At 50.2% G+C, this 11674-nt stretch overlaps 1 protein-coding gene across 1 annotated transcript; it reads right to left on the minus strand.

Annotated features, from left to right (window-relative positions):
- Window positions 1-3877: 3877 nt before the first annotated feature.
- Window positions 3878-10615, minus strand: LOC106486241 (glutathione S-transferase theta-1-like). The gene is made up of 5 exons (XM_067306995.1): window positions 10469-10615; window positions 7461-7548; window positions 6907-7057; window positions 6086-6262; window positions 3878-5222 (listed from the first exon to the last, which is right to left on the minus strand). Exons 1-5 carry the CDS (start codon window positions 10578-10580, stop codon window positions 5016-5018), a joined length of 735 nt encoding a protein of 244 aa, XP_067163096.1. The 5' UTR covers window positions 10581-10615; the 3' UTR covers window positions 3878-5015.
- Window positions 10616-11674: the final 1059 nt, after the last annotated feature.

Genomic DNA, 11674 nt, shown 5'->3' on the forward strand with positions numbered 1-11674 from the left:
TGCCCACGCTGGAGCGAAGGCTGGAAAAGGCCGGAGAGCCCCCGGGAGAGCCTTCGCGGCACAAGGCTCCGCTGTGGCGTCTGCGGGGGGCAGGAGAAGGCGGTTATGTTGTTCCCACAAAATCGGGCAGCCCTGGTTGTGCTCGGGCTGGAAAAGGGAAAGGCTGCTGGTACTATGTGTACAAGTTTGCTTTGGGAAAAGCAGGTCACATGTGAGCAGCGGTAAATGAGCTCGAGAGAGAGCTTGGTGTTAGGGACGGCCCGGGAGGCTGTTATTGCCCTCAGTACTGGTTCAGGAGCCAGCTCACACACCAGCCATCCTACCACGGCTCCCACTCATGTGGTCATAACGTGGCCCTGGAGGGATTTGTCACACTGCGAATGGGGCTCCTGAGCCACATCCCCTGAGCCAGTGTTCATCTCGCACTACTAGAGCTCAGCACGTTTTCCATTTCAGAAGACGATTCTGCAGCAACACACTCCCTGCCCTGCGCTGCGCGGTGATGCCCCGGAAAACGGCAGGGAGGCAGGAAGGAGTTCCCTGAGGATATTGCCTCTGCATATCCGCAGTCGAACAACTTTCTTTTCTCCCTGTTATTTGTCATTTAAGATTCCCACACAAGCAGAGGAACTGAAGAAGTTCAGAGTGAATTCAAGCCCTTGCTCGGAGCCACCAGCGTTGCACAGCCACGCGGTGCTGTGAAGGCGACGTGCCAGCAAGTGCAGCAACCTCTGTGACTCCCAAAGACAGAGCAGCGAAGCGGTCAAGGCAAAGTCACCCCCAGTCAAATCCCCTCAGCTCAGCCGACATCTCTTTGTCGCCATCTTCAAGGATGGTGACATGGTTTGGAGCTGAGCATGGGAGCTCGTTGACTGGAGAAATTACAAACTGGAACAGTCTCAGCTGCTTCCTTTTATGCCATTTTGCCAAGACTTTTGCTCTGAGAATTTCTTAGGAACGGGGATTACTCTAAGACCGGTCAGTCTATGAGAGTCTTTGAGCAAGCTGTGTCTGGACATTAAGTACCGAGTCCCCTGCACACGCACCCTTTTTCAGAGTCGTTGTTCAGATTTAGACCTGCACAATCAGATTTTTGCAGTTTCTTTGCCTGAACAGGGAGACTCTGTCCACGTTTGCTGTCCAGGGCAGTTTGCCCTCGAGATGTCTAGCGCGCAGCTCCAGCACGCCAGGAGGCAGAGGCTCATAGGTGCTTGCCTTCACTGCAAGGAAATCTTAAACGCTAAGGGAGTGGGGAAGAGGAATGTGAATTTGACCCTGCACAGGTCACAGTCAGAAAAGCCTTTGTACTTCAAAATGATTGCATGTCCCCACTCTTAAGATATCACTGAGAAGAGTTCATTGACCTCAGTGGTGGGTAGCAAGATTAGCAGTGTGGTTTCACCTTGCTCCTTCATTTATGGTTCAGTTGCTCCATTAGTCCTATCTGGACTTCAAAGACCTTCTCGTGTGCTCCCTGGAAAAGTTCCTTCTTTATGGCTTTCTCCGTTTTGCTGACTGCACTGCTCAGTCCACACGACCAAAGGAATATTTATATCTGGTCGTGTTATATGGCATTTGCTTGCATCATTCCTGGCTCTAGACTACTGCTGTCAGCCCAGTATTTTCATTTGTTTCCATCACCCCAAAGGAAGTTTTTCCTCTCTGTACTGACAAGATTCATTATCAGCTTCTCGAAAACAGGAAACGTAGAAAAACGCAGTGAGTTTTGCATTTTATTGCTTAATCATTTAATCTCAGAACATGTATCTGTTTTTAAGCATTCCTCCCATTTTGTGTATCCCAGCTTCATTTTATTCTAGAAATCACAGGCTCTCACCTTTTGTGTTTCCAAATAGCCCCTGGCAAGCCTTGAGGAAACTGCATCAGGGCAGCATGCTAAGCTGTCACCGGGAGCCTAAACCTTCTCCGGGTTCAGCTGAAAGGGGGCTGGATGCCGAACAACCGTGGCGCTGCCGGAGGCCGGCAAAGCTCTTGCACAACCTGTTGGTTTTTGGCAGGTGGAGAGGGCCGATCTTGGGGCTCGCAGCCTAGGACCTGACACCAGCCAAGATCAGATGACACAGGTGAGCAAAATGGGGGAGGCGGAGGGACAGCAGAAAGCAAAGTACAAGGACGAGATCGCTGTGATTTAGAGCACAAAAGCAGCAAGGCAGATTTATCCCTTGTGTAACTCTATTGCCATCCAAGGAGTTACTGGGGGAGGTGGTTTGTCCTGTGGGTGTAGAAGGGCCCAAAATGCCAGTGGTCACTGCACACAGCTTCACTGAGAGAGCGAACCAAGAATCCAGGTGGGCTTTAAAGCAGACAGAGAAGACTATGGAAAAAAAAAAAATCTTCCTGTGACTGTGACCATGCTGTGAAATCCTGGCTGTCATCATTGCTCTACTGGGAGTTCTGCTGGAGACCAGCAGTAGCTGACCTGTGTGTTTCTCCCCCCTTCGTGACCCTGGCAACACAGGAGCACAAGCGAAGGGCTCTAAACATTGTTCCAGCGTGCTTTTGAAGGCGTCCTTGCAAGAGCACGCAGAGGGTGGGGAACCTGTGCCTTATCCAACCAAGCAGAGAACTGGCTCAAGACTCCCTTACGTGGAGCTCTTGAGCAGCAGGCATCATAAAAAAAAAAAAAAAGACACTTTATTTGCCTTGGCTCATGCACAGCAGCCCTACCTTGAGATTCTGCCAGGGAGATGCATATCAAGAAAGGCTCCAGGACCGATCCCAGTTTCAGGTCTCTCTGTCAAGATTAGTGCTCTGTAGATTTGGCTCTTGGTTATGGACAGTCTCTTTGCTCTGTTTATGCTCGAACAGAAGCCATGCGAGGAATTTATTGTGCTGGCAGTGAGAGGTTTGCCCTTACAGAAAAGGGAGAAGGTGGAGGTGAGGAATGTGGAAGGTAGGCAAAAATATAGTGCTAACAGGAGAGACTGCAGCAAGGCCAGATAGCTTTGGGGAGGCAGCAAAGGAGGATCTGTTTTATTCCGAAGGCGTGCACAAACCCAGCCAGGTGGATGTGGTAAGGTGCAGTTTATAGAGGAAAGGAAGTGGTTGGCAGTAACGTGTAAACAGGCCATTTTCTTCAGGCTTGACGCTGCCAGCAAACTGCTGCGGTAGAGAGAGAAGAGTGCAGCACCTGCAGAAGTCACCGGCCAGGTAGCAGCAACGCTGAAGGGCGAGAAGAAAGCTGCTGGTACTGGGTTTGCTGACTGGAGTGCAAAGGGCTCTCTTCAACGAGCGTACCCAGCAAAAATCAGGTGAGAAGACAGACAGACAGCCTTTGCCTGTGTCAGCACAGAAACCGAGAGAGTTTGGGGGCAGCCCTGCTTTTTCGCTGCTGACACTTAGGATTTCCTGCAGGTTGGAAGAACGGAAAGGAAAAGGGGCTGGTCTGCTCGGCTGCCAGGCTGCCTTAGCTCGGCCCCGAGGGACGGGCGCTGCCAGCGCTGGTTCATGGTGCCCTTTTGAACCAGAGGGCAGGTTTGCTCAGGAAACTCAAACACAGGAGAGGTGGCTGGCACATTCCCCCAAACCAACAGGTCCCGCTGAAAGGATGTGTCAGAGTGGTTTGAGCAGCTACTTTCACCTCTTCTGAGCACTGTAGTAACTTGACTTGTGTTAAGATGACTGACATCTGACACCCACCGTGCCAGGCAGCCGTCTCTGTGGATGGTGTAACCATCCTGCGGACCACAGCACAGAGACAAACAGGCTTCCAGATGCAACCGGTTCTTCACAAGGAGGAAAAAACAGTCCCGCAAACTGGAACCCTCCTCCTCCCTCTTACCTGGCAAGGGAACATTGCAGGGACGGGAAGGGGACAGGAAGGCGAGAAGGGAACAAAAGGACACAGACAAGAGGGTCATGAAAGGTGCTGCACAGGCGTGTATCGTCAGTCAACGGCCACTTCTTCCAAATCCTGTTTACACACCCCGGACCCAGGAGCCTTACGCATTAGACAGAATCCTAACACAGCTACGGCACACGGCAAGTATAACCATTAACTTTACTGGAGAATCTGACATGACAAAAAGTAGTAGAACATTAACTGTACTTAAGGCATTAGTCAGTTTATCTGTCGTGCAGTCCAGTTACCCCAGGGCTGGCCAGCAGAGCCCCCCCCGCCCCCAGCAGCACCCTGCCACTGCAGTTCAGCAAGGGAGAGCGCCTCGCTTGGATGCCTTCCGCCGAGCTCCCAAAGAAGCTCCAAGACGGGCCAGAGCACCAATACGGCTTGAGGACAGGGAAGTGCAGTTGGCAGAGGTTTCAGTTAAAAAAGCAGCTTTTCTCTGCTCTGCAGGCTATTATTTGCAGATTACGGCCTGAGTCTATGGTTGCTTGAGGACCTTTATTCATGGGGCTAAGTGCATCCATCCTTCCCAGCAGTTAAGAGACCTCACTTGACTACCTGCACAGTCTCCCTTTGCTCCAACAGATAACGCAGCAACCTCTAGTGGCCAGGTGCTCTAATACATTCCTGGGCAGGGTCCCCCATCCAAGGGCTGATTTTTGACTGTTCTCTTTTTATTGAAAGATCAACAATTTCCTATTGGGCTTGTTGCAATGTGAAAGCCATTTTCTACACCCCTTCTTCATCTGGGTTCAGACAGATCTGTTCTGTCATACTTTCAGGAAACTTTTGCCCCTTCTTTGTTGCTGTGACCTCAAAAACTCAGAACAGGGGCAAAAAAAGGGCACTTCTGACTAGCTCCAGTTCCCTCATGGACTGAATTGCCTCAGTCCTCAAGGAGATCCACTGGTGCTGGAGCAAGAAAGAAAAGCCTACAGAGCTGCAGCTAACAGGTCTGCAGTGGACAAGAGGGGAAGCAGCTCACTGTAGTCTTTGTTTAAGATATAGTTTCCTTTCCTTCTGTGGTGCAGAAAGGCTGTGATGGAAGTGCATTTTGCAGAATGGTGTTTTTATATGTTTTTAGAAGAAATGCTGAAATATGACAAAAAGCCCGCACAAAAATAACCCATTTTACTTAGAGTGTAACCCCCTAATTCTGGCCAGTCTGCTTTAGGAGATGGTGCTTGAAATGCTCCATCAGTTCAGGCGCAATTTTATCAGCGGTCAAGTTCTTGGCTTTCAAGATCCCCTCATGCGCTTCCTGGAAGAGCTTCTTCCCCACTGCTTCTTCCACCCGACTGCGCCACTCTGCTAATTTTGGCCTCTCCTCAAAGAGGTTGTAGCCAGCACCTACAGGCTGCAGAGAGAGAGCAACAGACCCTGAGAGCGAGGTTTCCACACCGACAGTCAGACAAACCCTTTGCAGGATGGAACCAGAATGAAGCACGGATGTGTTTCTGGTTCAAGCCAGGAGACAGTCATCACATTAGGTGGAGTTCATCTCTGGCTCTTAGCTGGTAGGAAGAGGAAGCAAGTGCTGTCATCCTCAGCAGCTGCTGTCCTGTCCCCTGGGACTCACAGCAAAAGAGCACTCCCCTGGCTAAGCTGAGAAGCGTCCTAATGTGGAACACAGAGGTCCATGCGAACCACTCCCTCTCTTCCAAATATCTGTACTTTCAGTAGTTCATTTTATGAAACTGATCACGGTAGAGTTTGAGATAATGAAATAGATTTATTCCCACCTAAAATAAAGAGGACTCTATTCCTAGACGGCCATGGCAGTGCATCAGTGCTTCAGTCTGGGAATGGGAAGGCCCTGCTCCACCATTCAAAAGACAAAGCAGTGGCTAAATGAGGACCATATATCAGCATCCTCAGACACATCCGGAGTTTAGTTTCCCTCCTGAATTCCTGTTCTAAGGAAGGGAGCTGTTTCCCAGCCTCTCCCTCCTCCCTCTCTGCCTAGTTTGTCATTTATCTTTTTTCTAGAACAAATGCCAAAACCAGGAATTTTGTCCATAATTCTATAAAGAGAAGTGTCTCATCAAAGTAGAAGTTCCCTGGCAAAAAAACTCAGTTATGGTCAAAATCAAAAAGGAACAAGTTTAAACTCCAATAAACTGCAGAGGGAAAGACTTGTCATTTAAGAAGTGGCAGTGCTGCAGCTACGCCTTGGCCTGGCCTGCCCACAACCCAGCTTGCATTGGGGTCGGTGCTCACCTGCATGAGCTCCACCAGTGCTACAAGGTCTGCCAGGGAGACCTCGCTGCCTGCGATGAAGGGCTTGTTCTGCAAGAACTTCTCCTCAAATTGCTCCAGGACAACATTCAGCTCTTCAGTAACGCCTTCCAGTTTCTCTGGAGGAAGGGGCTGGCCTGTAATGAGAGGCAGCAGCACCTACCAGGGAGAAAAAAAATACTGCTTTTTATATGTTTTGCTCCAAACTTAGTTCAGCCCTCCCAGTGCCTTCTTCTAAGGATCCCTCACCAGCCATGCATGAGAATAACTGGTACCGCTAATCTTTGACAGGTTAACATTGAAATTTTAGGGAGGAGAAAAGGACACAGAGCATATAATAATTGACATCAATCACAAGAGTCTCCTGTCAAGGCAACACGCATCATCTCCAAGAAGCTGCATTTCATTTCCCCGTGAGAGCCGCTTTCTTCCCATGCAGAGCATCAGTGGGCAGAAGGCAGGATGAGCTGTGTCAGGCGCTCGCTGCTCGCCCAGGCCAAACCTATTGCATGTGCTGCTCTGGACTGCATCTAAAAGGGACAACCCCACGGGTCTCAGCGCCTGCGCAGGAGAACTGCGACTACAGCATGAAGGATTCTTGCAGTTGGAGCAGACAAGGCCAGTTCAGTTAGGCAGAGAACTGGCTCGGCTGATCAGCTGAGTCATTTCTAGACCTAGTGTTGTTCCTATCTGTCAGCTGGCTTGCTCATTCACTTAGAAGAGTCCTGCACACAGGAGATTTCTTCTTGGACCATAGAGCTCACAGCTGTTAGCACTTAGTTTTTAGTATAAAAGAGTCTTACCTTAGTTAAGAACAGCTTGCTCCCCTTCCCACGAATGTTGACGTGCTGCCACGACAGGTACTCATCAACCTTGGCCCGTTTCTGCAGGTCAGATGGGTACCAGTGATCAGGTGTCTTGAATTTCCGGGTCAGGTAGAGGAGGATTGCAATGCTACCCAGAGAGCAAGAGACCAGTGAGCTGTGAGATTAAAGCGCCTTGTCCTTTCTCCATCCACCCAAATCTTGCACTGCTGGACCAGCAGCAATACAAACCTGATCCAGCTCAGGTATAAGTGCAGGATGCACAACTGTCCGCTAGTTACAGCACACGACAGCTTGTGCCGCCTTGACTCCTGAAACCCTGCCCATGTGCAAGCTAGCTCCAAGTGTTTTCATGGCCAATGCTGCTTGAGTTGCTTATAAGCTTCTCTTGTAAGATGAAACAGAGAGATGGGAAAGAGGCAAAAACTAACTGGGTGGGAGTCCCAGTAAGGATACCCAACAGTACACGGGCAGAATCCAAGCATTAGGATAAACAATACTTCAGCAGAGGTTTGAGCTTATTTGAGCCTCACCTCTCCGCTAAGGTGAAAGAACCATCCCTTAACGCTGGCACTTTCATCAGGACGTTCACCTTCCGGAAATCCTCAGTCCTGTGCTGCCCTGAGGAGGGAAACGAGGCAGTGCTGCTCAGTACCTGTCTGGAAACACTTGAGGAGTCTGTGGCACTCAAGTTCCCAGCTTTGATTGCACAAATACCGTCCTGTTTAAATTCACAAGCAATCAAAAGGCGCCACAGGGTGAATGCTGGGTTTGCCCAATGATGTCAACTTCCTTGCTGGTTGCCTGCGTACCACAAAGGTCAGACTGGTTAAGGCTCCATTCATACCAACCGTGTTTGTCGACTCGGGGCTGTAACAGCACTGAGCTTGTGCTTGGAGGTACCTGTCAGGGCATTTGTAGGAGGCACCGCACAAACCTAGAGTGAATGCCAAGCTCCTTGGAGGGGCGATATTAATATCTGAAACAAGGTGGGTTAACCACAAGGACAGTGAGAAAGCAAGAGATTTTTTTGCTGGAAAAGGGGGTAATTTATATTCAATTCTCTTTTTAGTCCTTAGGTGAAGATAGAGTTCAATGATTCCATACAAATTGGTGGGTAGTTAAGTACAAACCTATGAATCTAGCTCTATGTGCAAGTTTTGCATATGCATATTGTATATTAGAACAAATATGGATTTGAATTTGCTTTCAAGCTAGCTTTTAGGTCCCCAAAACATGGAAGGCAGAGAGTGAACCTGACAGGATAAGGCATTTTCGTCATTTGAAGTCTCAGCACGCTCCAGTATCTTTGAGCCCAACCTCACAAACCCTATTTTGTACGAGCAGTTTGTGCCAACCTTTTCCAGCTCCTGGCTTCAGAGACATATCTGTGCATCTTCGTATTCAGGTTTCTCTGACACGTAGCCCTGTGACATGCCTTGCTACGTGAGTCACCTGCGAATCTTTATGCCAGAGAAGAGACTCCAGAAATGGTTTGTTTTGCCAGTACTTGGCAAACCCGATCTGTGACTATTCCCTTTTACATTTGACTCACAACCTACCCTCCTCTCCTCCCCTTCCAAAAAGATGCTGTGATTTCCTCATACAGTTTGCAGGGCTCCAAGTCCTCAGCTGTCTCCAGAGGGTCGTGTGCTTTCTGTCCCATTCTCACCCTTTCTACCGCATTTCCTTGAGGTCTACACTATTGGGGACCAAGAGCATTTCAGAAGGGACTTGCTCAACCAGCCTCCAGCACAAATTAAGGTATATGTTCCCTTACTTGGCCTTACATATTGCGCAGTGACATGTACTACTGCAGCAAGGCCACCCTCGCTCTGTTATGCCCAAGGCCCCGGAAAGTGCTGATTTGGGGGTTTGTGTGCTCATACCTGTCTGTCTAGCACCTAGATCCTGGGAGTGACCAAATCCTAGTGTGTTGGTAAAAGCAAACACTGCTGCTGTAGGGCATAAAGCACTAGGAAATTGTGATCGAATTCACTTTTCTTCCAGTCTGTTCTCTGCTACCCATTTCAATTTTTCCATTCTTCTTGATGTTCTCCTTGTTTGCCTACCAGTCTCTCCTGTGTGTTGTTATCAGTCTCATCACAACAGTTACTGGGAAAGAAGGGAGAGGACACTAGGTGGACTTACCCCTAGCTAGCTCTCCTGGTGCCAAGGGCCACGGTACACCCAATAGCAAACATTTATTCCTACCAAGCCATAGGTCAGTAAGAGGAAAGAAACAATAACGTGCAATCAATGAACAGCTCAGGCACGAAGGGGAACACCCAGAGCCTAAACCACAACACAACTGAGGCTTTTAAGTAGCAAGTTGGAGCTTCTTTTGTTCTTTTATCAATTTGAGCCCCAGAAGCCTTCTCATCTTTCACTGTTGTAAGCTTTACTTGCTCAGGTGTTTTAAAGTCCCATACATTATCTTAATGTCAAATCCTGCAGAGTCCTGGAAAGGGCAGAGGGTAGTTTTTACCAACTTTAGTTGCAAATAAAGGAGATTCAGATTTTTAACAAGGGCATCCTTTAAGCAGGAACACATGACACCTCTTGGGCAGACTCCTTATTATCAGTTGGCTTTGCAACAAACTGAACCACCTTCCCCTTCCTGATCTCTCAGCTTTCCGATTCCTGGCTGCTGCACTGTCGCACCCCCCTGCCTTCGCTGTCTGCGTAAGCCTTCGCTTGACCCCATCAAGCGGACTTCACTGCAAGCTGTTCGACCTGATGAGATGCTCAGACAGTCAGGCAGGTGGCTGACAGTCCTGCCCCACGCAGGTGGTCATCAGCGAGCTCTGGGCCCCAGGACCTTTCACAAGTGGCTGTTAACTTTAGGTTAACAAGAGGGGAAAAGCTGGTCTCCAGTACCAGCTGCCTGCTGCTTACTAGAGCACAGAGTTTTCTAAGGAAGTTGAAGAACCCACACATCTTGGTTGTCCTCTCACATACATGAACTTCCCAGCTCCTATTTCTTTTTGGTTCTCTCCTAAATCGGGAACAGACTCAGTTCCAGCACATGCTGAAGGAGCGTTTCCTCTCAGGAAAGTGGTTCTTCTTTCCAAGGCCCATTTTCTGCTGAGCTTGGGTTGATTTAAAAGATATCATATGCCTTTGCAGAGCTGTATTCATTACAGAGGAATGTAGGCACTGAGAATGCCATTTAAAAACCAGGGTTTCTTTAGAAAATCAGGTCTTGTTTTTGTGTTGACACCAGGCAGCCCCACCAGCTGGAAGACTGACACTCCACCCTCTTGCTCCATCATGCGTTTATCAGAATTACTGAGTAACCGAGCCCCACGCCTGAGCATGCTGCGGGGGCCAGCGCCAAGCTGTTATTCAACAGCTTTTCCTGGCGGCAGGGAGAGCCCGGGTCCCGCTGAGGTCTGCGGGCTGGGCGCGGCCCCGCGGGTCAGGGCCCTGCCCGGCTGCGGTGGGCTCGCCCTGCTGGGCCGGGGCCGGGGCCGGGGCCGGGGCCGGGGGAGGCTGCCAGCGCCCTGCCTGCCCCGAGGGGCGGCTCGGCCCCACTCACCCTTCATCAGCTCCACGTGCTTGAACTCGAAGGGGATGTTGTTGCACTTGGCGAAGATGTAGAGCGCCCGGCAGGGCTGCGAGAGCAGGTCCAGGTAGAGCTCCAGCCCCATGCTGCTGCCGCCGCCGCCGCCGCCGCTGCCGCTGCTGCCGCTCGCGCCGGGCTCCTCCGCCGGGCCGGGGGCGGTGCCGGGGGCGGTGCCGGCTCGGGGCGGCTCCCGGCCCCGGCCCCGCTCCATGGCGCGGGGAAGCCGCGCGTAAGTCCCCGCCCCCGCCCCCGCCCCCCGCTCCCGGCCCCGCCCCCAGCCCCGCCTTTTAACCCCAAGCGGAGGGTGACCCGTTTCAGGCCCGGGCTTTCAGAGCGTGTCGGGGTTGCGCCGGGCGGTTTCAAAGGACACGGGCGACGCAGCAGTTTTCCAGCGCAAACTCTAACCGGGCTCGAGCCACATCACACTGGAAGAAATGTGGGTTTGGCTTAATAACTGCCCTTAATTGCTTAGTGATAAGAAAAAACGAAGTCAGGCTGATGTTTCATTTGGCTTTCAAAGAACACGGGTGCACAAGGGGTTGAGTCTCCTTGCCTGGTTCATCTGGCGTAACAAGACTTTTCATTTCTGCTACTGTGATTCCAGTCACCAGCAAGACATATGCTTGCTTCACCGCTAGAAAACAATTCAGTTACTCCTATCTTTAGGCCACCCTTCCAAACATCCTTCTCCTCCAGCAGCTTTCCAGTTCTCCTTCCACTCCATCCTTACCTCATTCTGCTCCAGTCATGTATTGCTAATGAAAAATATATTTATTTTGTAAAGAAAATAAATGTACACTAGCAAGTGTGCCCCTGAACTGGGCACTTCCTGTTGAGGAGCTCATCGATGTATTTGGAGGCTGCAGCTACACAGGAGCAAGACACTCAACAGCTCCAAGTCTTGTGCCAGGGGCAGCTAAAAATATCAGTGGCATGTGTCAGACATATTTAGGGCTTGCCCTGACACTAGCAGAGTCCAGTAATATTCATGTTTTATGTGACCTGGGACATTTTAGTCTGCATTAACACTAACCTAACACTTAATAATACCTGCTGTTACCACTGGTACTGAATGTAGAAAGGGCAAGGAGACAAAGAGAAAAAGCACAAGACTAGTACTGAAACTCCCCTCACCACCATCTCTACCTCTGTACCCAGGAATCTTTAATAGACACTGAA

Source organism: Apteryx mantelli, chromosome 17, assembly GCF_036417845.1.
Source record: "Apteryx mantelli isolate bAptMan1 chromosome 17, bAptMan1.hap1, whole genome shotgun sequence".
In the NCBI taxonomy this organism is placed as follows: Eukaryota; Metazoa; Chordata; class Aves; order Apterygiformes; family Apterygidae; genus Apteryx; species Apteryx mantelli.

Bases quoted from the DNA above. Each gene is read 5' to 3' on its own strand.
- LOC106486241 (XM_067306995.1), bottom strand. From the start codon at position 10,580: ATGGGGCTGGAGCTCTACCTGGACCTGCTCTCGCAGCCCTGCCGGGCG. The intron at 7,058-7,460 runs GTGAGGCTCAAA...CTCTCTGGGTAG, and splicing joins TCTTTCACCTTAGCGGAGAG to CATTGCAATCCTCCTCTACC. The intron at 6,263-6,906 runs GTAAGACTCTTT...TCTCCCTGGTAG, and splicing joins GCAAGCTGTTCTTAACTAAG to GTGCTGCTGCCTCTCATTAC.